Source organism: Anguilla anguilla, chromosome 15, assembly GCF_013347855.1.
Source record: "Anguilla anguilla isolate fAngAng1 chromosome 15, fAngAng1.pri, whole genome shotgun sequence".
Lineage (NCBI taxonomy): Eukaryota > Metazoa > Chordata > Actinopteri > Anguilliformes > Anguillidae > Anguilla > Anguilla anguilla.
Genome location: NC_049215.1, coordinates 4439257 through 4456109, shown reverse-complemented (window position 1 = coordinate 4456109; position 16853 = coordinate 4439257). Strand labels below are relative to the sequence as shown.

The 16853-nt window shown below is 41.8% G+C and overlaps 1 protein-coding gene across 5 annotated transcripts; it reads left to right on the top strand.

The window, feature by feature from the left end:
- Positions 1–11120: 11120 nt before the first annotated feature.
- Positions 11121–16551, top strand: rdh1 (retinol dehydrogenase 1). 5 transcript variants are annotated; one of them, XM_035392733.1, is made up of 7 exons: positions 11122–11947; positions 12778–12816; positions 12998–13328; positions 13474–13732; positions 14010–14173; positions 15106–15363; positions 15876–16551. In XM_035392733.1, the coding sequence occupies exons 1-6, from the start codon at positions 11945–11947 to the stop codon at positions 15342–15344; spliced, it is 1035 nt and encodes a 344-aa protein (XP_035248624.1). In that variant the 5' UTR covers positions 11122–11944; the 3' UTR covers positions 15345–15363; positions 15876–16551. The 5 variants fall into 5 exon arrangements, 4 of the variants coding, with proteins under 4 accessions (XP_035248625.1, XP_035248624.1, XP_035248623.1 ...); XR_004762489.1 differs by lacking the exon at positions 15876–16551 and adding an exon at positions 14930–15031 and having other exon boundaries at positions 11123–11947; positions 15106–15233; XM_035392734.1 differs by lacking the exon at positions 15876–16551 and having other exon boundaries at positions 11121–11913; positions 15106–15677.
- Positions 16552–16853: the final 302 nt, after the last annotated feature.

The window sequence follows — 16853 nt, the reverse complement described above, 5'->3', positions numbered from 1 at the left end:
GGTGTAATGCACTGAGCTTCTTTAATGCACTGGTGCTGGTGTAATGCACTGAGCTTCTTTAATGCACTGGTGCTGGTGTAATGCACTGAGCTTCTTTAATGCACTGGTGCTGATGCAATGCACTGAACTGCTTTAATGCACTGGTGCTGGTGTAATGCACTGAGCTTCTTTAATGCACTAGTGCTGGTGTAATGCACTGAACTGCTTCAATGCACTTGTGCTGGTGTAATGCACTGAGCTTCTTTAATGCACTGGTGCTGGTATAATGCACTGAGCTTCTTTAATGCACTGGTGGTGTAATGCACTGAGCTTCTTTAATGCACTGGTGCTGGTGTAATGCACTGAACTGCTTCAATGCACTTGTGCTGGTGTAATGCACTGAGCTTATTTAATGCACTGGTGCTGGTGTAATGCACTGAGCTTCTTTAATGCACTGGTGCTGGTGTAATGCACTGAACTGCTTTAATGCACTGGTGCTGGTGTAATGCACTGAACTGCTTCAATGCACTTGTGCTGGTGTAATGCACTGAGCTTCTTTAATGCACTGGTGCTGGTGTAATTCACTGAGCTTCTTTAATGCACTGGTGCTGGTGTAATGCACTGAGCTTCTTTAATGCACTGGTGCTGGTGTAATGCACTGAGCTTCTTTAATGCACTGGTGCTGGTGTAATGCACTGAGCTTCTTTAATGCACTGGTGCTGGTGTAATGCACTGAGCTTCTTTAATGCACTGGTGCTGGTGTAATGCACTGAGCTTCTTTAATGCACTGGTGCTGGTGTAATGCACTGAACTGCTTCAATGCACTGGTGCTGGTGTAATGCACTGAGCTTCTTTAATGCACTGGTGCTGGTGTAATGCACTGAACTGCTTCAATGCACTTGTGCTGGTGTAATGCACTGAGCTTCTTTAATGCACTGGTGCTGGTGTAATGCACTGAGCTTCTTTAATGCACTGGTGCTGGTGTAATGCACTGAGCTTCTTTAATGCACTGGTGCTGGTGCAATGCACTGAACTGCTTTAATGCACTGGTGCTGGTGTAATGCACTGAGCTTCTTTAATGCACTGGTGCTGGTGTAATGCACTGAACTGCTTCAATGCACTTGTGCTGGTGTAATGCACTGAGCTTCTTTAATGCACTGGTGCTGGTATAATGCACTGAGCTTCTTTAATGCACTGGTGCTGGTGTAATGCACTGAGCTTCTTTAATGCACTGGTGCTGGTGTAATGCACTGAACTGCTTCAATGCACTTGTGCTGGTGTTATGCACTGAGCTTCTTTAATGCACTGGTGCTGGTGTAATGCACTGAGCTTCTTTAATGCACTGGTGCTGGTGTAATGCACTGAACTGCTTTAATGCACTGGTGCTGGTGTAATGCACTGAGCTTCTTTAATGCACTGGTGCTGGTGTAATGCACTGAACTGCTTTAATGCACTGGTGCTGGTGTAATGCACTGAGCTTCTTCAATGCACTTGTGCTGGTGTAATGAACTGAGCTTCTTTAATGCACTGGTGCTGGTATAATGCACTGAGCTTCTTTAATGCACTGGTGCTGGTGTAATGCACTGAACTGCTTTAATGCACTGGTGCTGGTGTAATGCACTGAGCTTCTTCAATGCACTTGTGCTGGTGTAATGAACTGAGCTTCTTTAATGCACTGGTGCTGGTATAATGCACTGAGCTTCTTTAATGCACTTGTGCTGGTGTAATGAACTGAGCTTCTTTAATGCACTCGTCCTGGTGTAATGCACTGAGCTTCTTTAATGCACTGGTGCTGGTGTAATGCACTGAACTGCTTTAATGCACTGGTTCTGGTGTAAATCACTAAGTTGCTTTAATGCACTGGTGCTGGTGTAATGCCCATTTATGATACCCTGAATAAAATCTAAAGATCAGTCACCGATCCACCTACTAATGCACCTGCTTCTGCTTTCTACAGACAGCACGATACCAACCATAATCCATCTCGTTCTACAGGCTGTACTATATCAAATATAATTAATCTTGTTCTACAGGTTGTACTTTACCAACCATGGTCCACCTCTTTCCAGAGACTGTACTATACAAAATATAATTAATCTCGTTCTACTGGCTGTACTATACCAAATATAATTAATCTCATTCTATAGGCTGTACTATACCAAATATAATTAATCTCGTTCTACTGGCTGTACTATACCAAATATAATTAATCTCATTCTATAGGCTGTACTATACCAAATATAATTAATCTCATTCTATAGGCTGTACTATACCAAATGTAATTCATTTTGTTCTACTGGCTGTACTATACCAACCATGATCCATCTCGTTCTACAGGCTGTACTATACCAAACATGATCGATCTCTTTTACAAATTGTATTATACCAACCATGATATATCTTTTGTACATACTGGACTTTACCAACCATGACCCATCTCTTTCAACAAGCTGTACTGTACAAACCATGACCCATCTCTTTCAACAGACTGTACTATACCAAACATGACTCATCTCTTTCAACAGACTGTACTATACCAAACATGACCCATCTCTTTCAACAGGCTGTACTATGCCAATGATCTGTCTCTTTCTACTGAATACAGGCAGACTTCACCAGCCATGATTCATTTACAAATCTCCCCATTGATCAAAAATTCATATTAGGACTGAACTGAACTTCTTGTCAGGTGCAATGCTGCACACACTACATCCATCAGTGAAGCATACCAAAGGTAATGGCAGTAGATGAGGTGCTGTAGACCAGAAGTGAACGTGGTGTACATCAGGTGCAGACATTTTGCGGCATAGCTTTGCAGTACATCTGTGCCATATTTTCATTCATAAAATTGCTCTGAAATGCTGGATTTTTATGATATGATATAAAATCCATCATTTTACTACTGCAGTCGAACCTCTTCCCACTGAGCAGAATCGCGTCGTGTTGTCTCTGGGACATGCCTTGAGCAGCCAGAATGAAACACGCTCCCAATTGCCACCTCCGTATGTTCGTACAGCTCACTCTTCATTGTGATTTACTGTAGAGTTAGAAGTCTTTGTTGGACATGTAACAACATTTTAAAGTTCAGCTATGCTCTCAGTCAATTTCAGGAGATATACCACCTAATGCGGATGTCCACTGAACATTGACAGGACAGCCAAGAACGTAAAATGTATTTAAATGTATTGTATTTTATAAATAATGATTAATAAAGCTCTTCCAAGAACAACAATCCCATTACAACTTAATCTGCTCCTCCTTGGGGCGTCGCTGGACGTCCCCTGCTCAGTGGGCTGTTCCCCTACTGTGGCAGTGGAGACCAGCAGATATTATAATAAGCAGCTAACATCCTGAAGGATGAGCCTTTTTATTTGAATTTTGAAAAAAATACAAATTATCAGCTGCAAACACAGGTGGTGTAATCTGGAAATACAGGTGGTATAATTTGGAAATACAGATGGCATAATCGTAAATTTTAAAAGGCAATTCCCAGCCTGTCTGGTTTCACAAACGTTTTCCTTTTTTAAGTGTTTGAAAAGGTGATTTTGGACAACATAAAACAGAGTACACTGCAATAACACAACAGATGCTGATTGCTGGTGATGATGCACTGATTTTGTGAATGAACTTTCGCTGTCCAAAGTTCGGGAAGTTACTGGGCCAGTTTATCTGTTCAAGATAAAATGCTGCCTTTTTTGAAAATCAAATTGGTTTTCCTGTTCAGATTTTGATCATTTAGTGTATTTCAGCTCTCCAGTGAGAGTTTCCAGTGGCTAAGATTTGCTCAAATGAGCTGTTTACTTTCAACTTCACAAGCTGTCACAAGCACTAGTTTGACATGTCAGTAGTTCCCATGAATTATGAATGAAATACATATTCAGACAGATGCATTCTGTTGAGTGTATGTGATATATGTGTCTGACCAAGCTTATGTTCTTTTTTCATAGAATTCTGATTAAAGGCAGGAATCTTTGTCCTGAAGCACTGATAAGTTCAGGTTGAGGGATATTTTAATACGCAACAGAAACACTTACAAGGCATGATTCTCCAGTACCATGAGAGCTAACGTATCTGGGAGAGGGGAGAGAGATACAGCTGTGCACCATTGTCCAGGATAATTAAAAATGAGCAACAGGGGGAGGCGAAAGAAAAACATAGGTAAAGATTTTTAATCTTGTTTCAGAATGCATGTACGCACATTATGTCTTAATCATGACTAAATCAAAGCACATCTGAATAACAAATGCAGCCTATTGGAAAACCATGTAGAAGAAAGATGTGAGGTAAACTCGCTGTGCTGTTTTACGTGCCGCGGCAACCAAGCGTGTGTGTAGATGAGACTTTAGACTCACAGCGAAGTGCAAAATCACATCTAAAAAACATTTCGAAAGTGTCCCTTTTCTCAGAAATACAACAGAGACAACGGTTTTATCAGTGCCAGATGTTATTAAGATGACCAGCACTTTTATGTAAAGAGACTGAGGCCCTTCCCTGTTGGCTGGAGGGGGGAGAGGTTGGGGAGGGGCGTGGGGGCTTTGGGGGAGGGCGGGGCTAGCTGTGTCCTTGCAAACCCTCAGCAGCCAGACTAAATCTCACCCCTCCAGCACTCAAATCCTCACACGCACCTCCACTTTCACAATCGACTTTAAAGCGTTTTATTGGTTGTAAAGGAGGCCATCCAATGGCACATTTTTTTAATTGAACTTCACTTCCCTACTTCCCCCAACTTCCTTTTCTTTTATGAAGTACAGTACATTTGAAAAACCTATGGGGGAGTGTGGTTTTTATATTGAATAACCCTCATTTATTTGTGTATATGTCGTTGCGTGTGATGTGTATGAAATTTATAAAAGTATATTATTATTATTATTATTATTATTATTATTATTATTATTATTATTATCATTATTAGGTGAATACACTCACTTGTTTTCTCATACAATGTAAGTCACTGTAGATAAGAGGGTCTGATAAATTCATGATGAAATCTGAATATGTGGGATTGTAGTGACAGGAAAGAAAATTATATTTGCCATTGACACGTGTTACGGTTTTGTTAGTGGCTATTGGAATGAAGTAGAATCTAGAATATAAAGGAATCAAAGCTGCCATGTTTGCCCTATAGTACCAATCTGCATCTCAATGTTTTATCTTCTCAGATTCTTTGCGTTTGTGTCAAAAGGCCTGTTTAAATGTATAGATGTAGGAGTACAGTGAGTAGCGGCATTCTTTCTTTGTAATCCATTCACTTTGTTCAGACACGTAGAATCCTCTTGCCTTTGTTGCCTAGTTCAGATGTATTTGAAAGTGTGGCGCCTTAAATGTGAGCTGCAATGTGAGAGAGGTGCGGTGCTATGCAGGTGAAGGTTATTATTATAATAGTGAATCAGAATAGATGATTTATTTCCGCGGCGCTCCGCACAGGAACACATTTTCCACTGCGACGCAAGAACAAAGGCCAAGACTGCCCGCCCCCCCAACCCCAACACAGAACCATGTGTAGCCTTAGAAAAACATGTTCTCACACAGATCATATGTTTCAGACGTTCCTAGAATTTATTTTATTTATTTTTTTGCAGTTTTTTTTTTTTTTTTTTCTTCAGCATAAGTAAGTCAGGTCCGGTGACCGGATTTGTGTAGTTGTTGCTTGGCAATGCATTCTTGTGTGACAGCTCCACCTTTGATTGCTCTCTGCCTCTGGGCTTGGAATAAAATGCTCTCTTTCTCTCAACACAGCTGGTGGAGAGAGAATAATTCCACAACCAGTCAGTACAGGACCGGCCCAGGTACACCACACAGGCATTTTGCTTACAGGTTACAAGCATGCACACACACAGCATTCTGCTTACAGGGTACAAGCACCCACGCACACACACACACACACACGGCAATCTGCTTACAGGCCACAAAAAGTTACAAAATGTTTCTTGAAATCCATATTGTCCATAACGCAAAAGGTCATCCGAAGCACGTTTTCAAAACTGCAGTAGAAATTGGAAAGTTAAGGCAGAAAATATACATTGAGTAGGGCATATTAAATGCAAGAAGGAAGCTTATCCTTATAATAAGGCTATTATTAACAACCAAATGTATGTTTGGTTGAGTACTCTACCAGATTAGTAGTTGCAAACACATTCAGTAAGCAGAATATTTTAGTTGACATTGAGGTGTGGGATAGACAAGTGAAATAACTGAAGGCAAATGAGGCATCAGGCCCCAAATCACATGTGTCCAAGTGCACTATGGGAGACTTTAAAACACACTCTTTTCCTCTCTGACATCCAGAACTATCGTCCCATCTCTCTTTTTCCATTTCTCTCCAAAGCTCTCAAAGGTTCTTTTTTTGACAAGTTCTTTACTTCTCTCTCTCAGACTTCATAACTTCCTAGACCATCACCAGTCTGGATTCAGGGCTGATCACTCAACAGAGGCAGCCCTTCCCACAGCCAATGAGGAGCTCCGCTCTACAGAGTGTAGAACGGCCATGGTGTGAGAATACATAGAGCAATATTTGGAAGGCTTTTTAAAAAGTCAACAGTTGTTTTCAGGAATACAGGCCAGCACCTTTGGGGACATATTGGAACTGTCACATAATGACATATCTCACTAAGAGGGGCAGTATGCTTTGGGGTTCCCTAATCTGATTGGACATAATCAGTACTTTCTTTTATTTTTTGGAGATGGAACTGAATTTAAATTTGGGATTTTTATGTTGATTGTTATTTGATGGACAGAGGGATTGCCTTGTCTGTTGGCTTTGTTTGTAAAATGAGTGGTGCCTTATTACATTGAAGTTTGTTGTGTTCCTGGTGCTGCTGGGATTACATTCTATATAAACCTACATGCTGCATGTGATTCTAAACATAATCATGTGTATTACCTAATGCAAATAGGCAACATTGTTTTTGCATGAGTAAGCTTGATAGAAATATAAATGAGTTTCCCCACAAAGGTTATACTTGGCAGGATGGCATACCTGCCATCCTAATAATTGTAATTCTAAATTGGAGTCCATCATAGAGAAAGACTGGGTTACATCTATGAACTAACTATGACAGAAACTCACAACCGCAGACCTCCTGAGTCCATTTCTCCTAAATGTACTCAATTCCAGCCACTGACTACAAGCTGATGTGGGCATGGTGCAGACAGAAGCCCACATCGATGCTCAAACATATTCTCTCGGCTGATCATGTGGAGAGTGAGAGGTGAGGCAGATTTGCTTACTGTAGAGGTTGCAAAGGTCACTGTGGAAGCTTCTGGCTAAGAAATATGATAGGTGTGTCAGAAGATTGTTTGAATAACTGTTTGAAAGCCACTGTGGTCAACTGTGCAAGCTTCTGGCTAAGAAATATGATAGGTGTGTCAGAAGATTGTTTGAATAACTGTTTGAAAGCCACTGTGGTCACTGTGGAAGCTTCTGGCTAAGAAAGATGATAGTTGAGTCAGAAGATCTACAAATTGAGCAAAAGAAGACTTCTACTATGGTCAACTATCCTCCTTCTGAGTTGAGAACATCGGAGGGGTTTCTTGGCCTCACAGAATGGTACCACAAATTTACCCCAAGATTTGCAGGACATAGCAGCTTCTCTGAAGTGCCTGCAAAAGAAAGGAGTGGTTTGGGAATGGACTTCTAGATGTCAGAAGGCCATGGACGTGTGGAAACAAGCCCTGAAACACCCCCCAGTCTTAGCCCAGCCAAAACCCTTCTCTCCCTTACCAGGTGCGTACTAGTGCCAGGGGTGTTGAGCTAGGGGCTGCTCTTGTTCAGGTCCAACCTGAGGGTTGAGGAGTCATTGCGTGTGTTTCCAGAAGCCTCAAGGAGACACAGGACAATTATTCATCATCATAGAAGGAATGTCTGGCTGTGTGTCTGGGCTGTCAAGAAGTGGAGACATTTTCTGGATGGAGTGCAACCTGAAGTTTTCACCGATCACCAGGTTTGGAGTGCCACAGTTCTTTAGTTTCTGACAGGGGACCTCTATTCACTGGCAAGCTGATGGTTGAAGCGTGCGCATCTTGGGAAGTCACACAGGAAATGACATCAGCTTATTGCTTGCACATAAATATGACAGAGTGAACAGGACTCTCAAAAGACAATGATTCATTCTGTTGTCAGCAAACATCCCAGGGACTGAGGTGTGTGGATGTCAGTGTGGAGTTCTGATGCACATGCAACACAGCCACCCATGAGACCAGTGGCATAAAGCTGGAACTTTGACTCAGTCTTAAAGGTCCAGATGAAAGACTCATTACACAATGCACCATCAGCCCGAGACCCTGCATATAACACCACCGACAGGCAGCAGCCTCTTGCTGATGAGGTCAGGAAAAGGGCAAGGGCCCCACACGCCAGACAAGCCAGGTATTATAATGACCATAGAAAATGTGCTTGCTCAAGTTTTCAGAGGGATACCAGGTGTGGGTTAATGTGCATTGACAGTTCGAAGCTTCAGAGTACGTTTGAACTAAACTTGCCGGCAAATGACCAGGGTCTGCTTTCGTTTTGTAAAGGTTGGGACCACTGAACAAGGGAATCAGGTGTGATAGCAAAACCCAAAGAGTTGATACTGTAAATGTGTTGGGTCTTAGACCTCTTTAAGGTCTGCCTTCTGTGGCGCTGGCTGGGGAGGGCTTTAGCATCTTTAATACAATGAGTGTTAGATTTAAATTATGCTGTAATTGGAATGCAGTTCCAGAGGACAAATATGCAATGCAATCGAGATCCATGATTTATTGCCTTCAGTGTTAGATTCTATCTATGGGTGACCCTCATGCCTACCATGTCTGGTCTTTGGGGGGGGGGGGGATGTTTGGAAGGTTTTTTTTTTTAGGTAAAAGGGATTTTACTCAGAACAATATGCAGAACAGACTATATGCATAACAGAACTCTCGCAAAAGGACCGAGTCTCTAAAAGGATTGGTAAGCGTTTTTTTTCCCCCCTACTGTTTGGAATCAGTTTGTTTGCTACTGTTTTTCTGCACTTTTTGGTTCTTAATTTGGCATTAACACGTACCTGGGCAATCAGCAATCAGAACAGCAGTAACCTCTACCAGCGCAGACTGATGACCCACCACTTCAGACTGCACAATGGCTCCCCTGACCCTCTTTAGCTGTTGTTTCCTTTTTTCTGTTCACTTTAGGGATAGTATTGTTATAGGTATAGCTATCTAGTGAGTTTTACTTTTGATTAAAGTACTGATTTTTGTTTGAATAACTGTTTGAAAGCCCTTGCCTTCCATCCCCTGTCAGTGCATTGTGAATCATGCGTGAGTCTTCTCTGGCATTTGTTACAGTTTAATGAGTGTAAAAGCATCACAGTCCTTTTGTGGATTCCCCGGAATTTGTAACAGAAAATGATACGTATTTGTCAACACCACAATGCAGGGCAAAGCTGCATTGTGGTGTTCCGTGGACTTTTATTTCTAATGAAGTCTATTTCTTTATTAGACCCTTATTTCTTAATGACAGTCAAAAATGCTTCACTTATTTTCTCTGTTGTTTGATAAGAACCTTCTTTCTGAGTTCTGACTCTTATCAGTAAGGCCAACGCAGGGTTAAATCATTTTCCTATTGGTTTCAACAAAATAAATGATCATTTAATGTAAAAAAAAACTTAAAAAAATAAAAATTTTGTAAGGATGAATAGAAAAATAATCACACAGGTTGCTTCTGCTAGATTTTGGTTATTTTAAGCAAATATGAGACTGGTATCGCATTAAATTATGTTATGAATTGGCTTCTTGGAAAGAACACTGTGAGCTTGTGTGCCAGGAAGCAAGCCAGTGGGTATTAAGAGGAGGGTATGTGGTGAAATATGCAGCAGTTTTACTTTATCCTACTGTTTAATTTGTCCTTACCTTACATATTGTAAAAATATCTAGCTAAGTACATGCCGTTCTTGCAGGTATTGCCTCATACAACACTGTGAAAATTGTGCCATGTTTTTAACACTGTTTAAAAAGTAATTGTAACCCAAGCTGTAAATCTGCATGGATGCAGTTGCATACTGTAGTTTCTCATTGTTTTAGCAGTACATATGTGTTTCTGTATACACATGTTTCATTATTAAGCCCCATGGGGACGTTCTGTTTTTACCTTTGGTACCTTATGTGCAAATAAAACAGCATCACATCTGAACTGAGTCCAGAATTTAGCAATAATCTGGAAGATGACATTTAGTATTGTTGTTGTAGTAGATAAATTCAAAGTTCTGTGCATGAGAAATAAAAAATAAAAGCAGCATTATTTTAGAGTTAATTTTATTTTGAATTAGGATCATGTTTATTTGAAAAGCAGAGATTCATAGTTAATTAAAGTCTGTTTGACATTGTACGGCAGCAGTAAAAAAAAGGCCAACAGAAAACTAGGACCTACAGCAACTTCGCCAACAGCTGAAAACAATGAATTCCAAAATGTTGACACCTGGCTTTTGAAATGTATCCTTTTCTGGAAAGTGAAAAGTTCAAAAGACAAATTAAATGGTAATGAGCCCATGTTGCATTGTGTTAAACACCTGTTTCTGTGGATGCTGGGTGGCTCATTCAGGTAAGGCACCACACTGTGCCATGGCCTTGAATCGAATCCGGACTGTGCCAATGCTGGCTGTGGCCTGCAGTCCCATGGGGCGACTGTGTCACCCAGGGAACAGGAGGTTTCAGGCAGTTGGGGGTCCACATGTCTTTGCTCTCTAGTGGCCCCTGCCGGTCAATTAGATGCCCATGGACTGCATGCCATGGACTGTTAGGAACTGAAAAAAAAGTTTTATGAGACAGCTTTCTGCTACAATGGGGCATTTTGCATATTTAGTGTCTTAAAATGTCCTTGTCACATTAGCATGATACAAATAAACTGTCTGCAGTAGATGTCTGCTTCCCACTATATTCACTGCTTAAGAAGGATAGAAATATAATATACAAGGAGCGACAAGCTGGATCTCATGGTTTCTTAACCCTTTATCTCTCCCTGTGTCTTGCTAATTTTCGGTTTGGTGATATTTCACACAGCAATCAGACTAACATAATTTTATAATTGTGAGCTGACTAAACAGTCCTTTTTAGTCAGTGTACTGGGGCGCTGTCTTATGTAAGGTTCCAAAGGTAGAAAGTCTCATAATGAATGACAGAGGAAAGGTTTATCTCTCGGTTTCCTGCCCCGACCTTTGATGTTGTGCTGGTACTTTGGCCAAAGCAGCAGTGCTACGTGGCTGTTATGGCAAAACAAACCGGGAACTGGGGTTCAGACTGAGGCCTGGAACAGGAGCTATACCATCTCTACCGCGGAACTGGGGTTCAGACTGAGTGCTGGAACAGGAGCTACACCATCTCCACCACGGCACTGGGGGTCAGTCTGAGGCCTGGAACAGGAGCTACACCATCTCTACCACGGCACTGGGGATCAGACTGAGTGCTGGAACAGGAGCTACACCGTCTCCACCACGGCACTGGGGGTCAGACTGAGGCCTGGAACAGGAGCTACACCATCTCTACCACGGCACTGAGGTTCAGTCTGAGGCCTGGAACAGGAGCTACACCATCTCTGCCACGGCACTGGGGTTCAGACTGAGTGCTGGAACAGGAGCTACACCATCTCCACCACAGCATTGGGGATCAGTCTGAGTGCTGGAACAGGAGCTACAGGAAGTCCACCACTACACTGGAGAACATACTGTGACCTGGAACGGGAGCTACAGGAACTCCACCACTACACTGGAGAACATACTGTGACCTGGAACGGGAGCTACAGGAACTCCACCAATACACTGGAGAACATACTGTCACTGGGAACGGGAGCTACAGGAACTCGACCACTACACTGGAGAACATACTGTGACCGGGAAAGGGAGCTAAAGCATTAAGCATCTCCGCCACTACACTGGAGAACATACTGAGACCTGGAACAGGAGCTACACCATCTCCTCCGCTTTCTACAAAGCAAGTGGGGGGATCTTTTTACCAGGCAGCAATGGTACTGTAGGTTTACCTCACACATTTTACATGAAATGGTGAAATGGAGACAGCACAGTGTAATCTGAGGTGTGAGAAAGAACATGCTAAAGAATGTATTATTAATCGTGCTGCAATTGAGCTGCATTTAGGATGTAAAGAATGTGTGATACAAACACATTTAGTGGGAACTTTAAAGAATATTTGGTGTACTTTGTGTCAATAACTTTGTAAAAACTTGTTTTCATTGGCTAGAATCTTTTATTTCCAGCACTGAATTGAGATCCTAGGAGAGCAAAACAGACTTTATTGACAAATGGCACTGAGTTTATCAGCTTTATTTTGGTCTGATTTAATTGTTTATGCCCTTAAAGAGACTATTAAGCGCTTGAGTGACCAGGTGCATCAAACAAATTTATTATATCATTGCCTCTGGCTAGTGTCCTAATGCCTGTGATGTATAGCAGCCCCGTACATGAGGTGATTATCTGAGATGATCTGAGACTATTATTATGTGAGAAGACACAAGTAATCAACAACATTCTCAAAGAGAAATGTATCGCTGTTTATCTGAGGAAACCCTGGGAAGTCATGTTCCCTTCAGATTAAATCGTGGAAGTGTGTTTTCGTTGTGTAAATATGCACACATTTGCACTGCTGGCTTTAAACCAATGGCTGCGGTCACACAGCTTGGATGTAAGTAGGGCAGTTCAGTCTAGTTCAGACATACAGTAGAAAGTACTGGAAAAGTACCACCATCTTTGCATGGGTGGGAAACTTTGCATTTTTTCCCTGCTGACAGACTTGTTATATGTTCAGTACATAACTTGCCATTAACTTTACTTTGCCCAGGTCTCGGATATGGAGAATATCCCATATGGTGTTATTCAGGTGAGATTTGATAAAATTAAATACAAGTATTATGTTGCATTTCAGAAGTGTTAATATTATATCACAAACATCATCACAAAGGAGAAATAAATAGTTTTTGTGAATTTTATTGAACCACTACAAATCTATACATTAGGACATATAATGATTCTGACTCTCATATTCTTTATTTCTTTTCCAGATAGTCTTATCAAATCTTTTCTCCAGCTTCCTGGCTGCTGTAGCAGTTGCTGCTGCTGCTGTTTGGTGTGCCAGAGACTCTCTGAAGGTCTCTGCCATAGCTCAGAAATGGGTTTTAGTGACAGGATGCGACAGTGGCTTTGGACACGCCTTGGCTCAACAGCTTGACCAGCGAGGTTTCCGTGTTATAGCCGCCTGTTTGACAGAGAAAGGTTCTTCACAGTTGAAGAATGTCACATCCTCCAGGCTAAAAACAGTCCTGCTGAATGTTACCGATAGCACCAGCATAGAAAACACCGTGGAGTTTGTACACGCAGAGGTCGGGGAGCAAGGTAAGCCATCCTCAGACGTGAGCTCTAGGAAAGAGATGCTTAGCTGTACTTCAATAGCATCTAACTCTCAACTTGGAAATCATACATTTCCATTGGTACCTACTGCCATTAAAGTGGAATGTCTTATTTCCCTGGTTTGTTCCAGGTCTGTGGGGTTTGGTAAACAATGCCGGACGGTCCACTCCCATTGGCCCATCAGAATGGATGCAGTTGGAGGACTTTAAGAAAGTTCTAGATGTGAACCTGATCGGGGTGATTGAAGTCACTCTTAGGCTCCTCCCCCTTGTGAAGAAGGCCCAGGGCAGGGTGGTTAATGTGGCCAGTATCATGGGGAGGCTGGCATTAACTGGAGGAGGTTACTGCCTGTCCAAGTCGGGGGTTGAGGCCTTCTCCGACAGCCTGAGGTAGAGTGACGGCTTCCTTTGCACACCCGATTAACAGTATGTCTGTTTTCTACTTGCCCTTAAAGAGACATCAGCACTGTCAAAATCACATGGGAATTCCTCCCGATGAGCTCTGCTTATTAATGAATGCTAACAATTAGACTGTCTTGGCTTATATAAGTAACTCCTGTAAATCAAGTAAATCAAATCCATTTGATTAAAAACATAATTTTTACATCAGTAAGGATTCCGTATTGGCTGCATCGCGGTGAGTGGGTTGGTCATTCCCTGTGTTCAGGAGGAACATGAAGCCCTTTGGAGTGAAAGTCAGCATTATTGAGCCCGGCTTCTTTAAGACTGGAGTTACCAGCTTGGACCTCATAGAAACAGACCTACAGAGGCTATGGAACCAGCTCCCCGCAGAAGTGAGGAACTCGTACGGAGCAGCATATCTGGAGAAATGTGAGTAAATGGTGTCCCACTACCAATTTGTGGGAATCCAACCAAAATGATTCCTGGTTATTCATAGATGCAGATGTTGTAACATCAGATGCAGCGACCCAGATACGAGTACCCCAGTCCGTCTTCAGTATATGCTTTGGCTAAGCCCCGAGTTTGTAATAATCAGCACTTTCGTCTTTTAATTGCTCACAGATGAACTGCCATAATGAAACCATTTTGCTCGTGTTTGACGTTGCGCCAACAGGTTTACAGTTACGTAAGTTACACCTGGATTCTCTGAGTCTGGAGGCTCAGAGATATGTCCACTCTAGAGAGATTGCGATGTTAAATTATAATATGTTAAATTATTTAGTTCTGGCTGAGCTCCAACCTTGGCTTTTGGTAGATGTCCTCGGCATATAGCGTGTCCCATAATGGATAGAGAAAGGGTCTTCTACCTGCGAGGTCATTGGTTTAGTGAAATTGTAGTTGTGCCCAGTAGATGTTCTTTTTTTTTTTAAGCATTGCAGATCAAAATTGCATAATCTTTCTTATTTTCACTCTGGACAACGATCATAACATCTTGTCACCCACTGAAAAACCAAAGGAAAATCATACCAAGTTAGAGTCACCAAATTGGAGATTAAGAGAATCTGAACCAACTTGGATGCAGATTTAAAATTTGGGGACAGAATGGGCCATGGCAACCATTGGAGTTTCATGCTTGTTTCAGTGTTTAGGTTTGTTCCTCTAAGAGATTAATATGCTTCATATCAGCTGAGGATGGCCAGGTCTGTTTGGCGCAGTGAAGTCCTACCTTCAGAAGAAGCACAATTGGAATATTCAGAGAAGGCCACCGCGGGTGCTCATGTGGTACAGGTAGGACGCTGATGGTTTATGTGGTCAGATACGGTGTGACTGCGGTTCACCAGGAAGGGCTCCCTGTCTCGCAGACCTGGAAGCCCAGAGATTCTCCATGAACATCCTGTGCAGTGCAGACATCTCCAAGGTGACCGGGTGCATGGAGCATGCTCTGACTGCGCGACATCCCCGCACCCGCTACAGTCCAGGATGGGACGCCAAACTCATCTGGATCCCTCTGTCCTACCTCCCTTCATTCCTGTCCGACTTTGCCATCAATGCCCTCCTTCCAGTTCCCGAAGACAATCGGCAATGTGCTTCCTGTACCTGAGGCAAGAGCATCATTTACAACCCCCCCCCCCTACCCCACCCCCCACCCCACCAGAACAGGTCAAATAACAATTTCATAATGTGATTAGAATATACTTACTGATGAGTAAGGTTGGGTCTTTCAGCGATGGCAGAGTTAAGCGGTTAAATGCACCAGCCTTTCTATGTGTTTCACTCATAGGCTGTTCCTAACAGCAGGCAACTGTCCGTAGATTTTTTTAAAAACTTCAAGCACTTGTTACTGTTGCTACAATTGCATGTGTCATTCATTTCCCACTACTGCCCATGAAATATATTAATTAATTTAATAAATGAATGTTTAAAAAAAACACGATTTCTTCAGCTTTTTTGTGAGTTTCAAGAACTTTTCCATGACTGTTCTGTGACTTCAGCCAATATTTTCTGTGACAAACACTTACTGATCAGTAGCCTGTCGTATTTTCCCTAAAAAAAACTCACCAGAAATGATCTTTTCACAGCTGTTCTTTAAAAAAAAAATTCCAGGGGGGCATGCCAACGGACCTCACTAGGGGCTTGCAGTTCTCGGGGTCCATGCATTTCAACCCCCCCTATATTCAAACTAAAGTTATGCCCTTGACCTGAGGATAACCAGGTCCTGTGCCAAAACCATGTTGATGTTACAAAGACTTTACTCATGACATTTAATATTACTGCATTTGCCATGTAAATTTTTCCATGCATTCAAAATGTTATCGTCCAACCGACTTGTTTCCTGTAAAGGTGGAATTATTCTGTGTTATACTGTGTAAAGTTCTCAGTGGTTTCCAGCTGGACTTACAAAAGTTAAGTTACACAATCAGTTGAATTTTTTGATAAAATGCGGTTGTTCTTTTGGGTACACAATGAAAAACACCTAGCTCATTTGAAGCCAGATTTTGTGATTTTGTAAGTGCAAAGTCCGTAGGCAAAGTGAGTGATCCTCATTAGCAGGACACTCTACACAGCATTTGCCTTTTAAGCCACTGGTTCCAAAATGTGGTTCTGGGGACCCTGTTTGTATTCTGGTTTTTGTTACAGGCAATTTCTTAATCACTTAAGGATGTTGAAAAAGTGTTTAAGTTCTATAATCTTTGTTTCTAAAAAATGATGTGAACACATGGCAAATTTGGCTTGTTGCCACTGGTTCACCATTTAACTGTTCATTTTACCAGAGGCACATGCATTAAACTAAAAAAAAAAACAGTTAATATAAGTGTGGACTTTTCTTTTTTGAAGGAATACATTCCAAGTAATTTTTTTCCCACCACCATGCAGAAAAAGTGTTTACCAAAATATTTCCAAAATTTAATAAATAAATCAAAGATTTACATACAGTAACCTGAATGAAATGCTTCTGGATTTGGTTTATACCTCCGGAGTAGTTGAGTCGATTCAAATCCTGACACCTAAGTTGAATTCCTTTGGTCTTCCTTTTAAGATCATTCAATTTTTCTTCATTTGCTCCACCTTGTCAATCAACACCTTACTTTACGTGCATCTGAATTCTGTA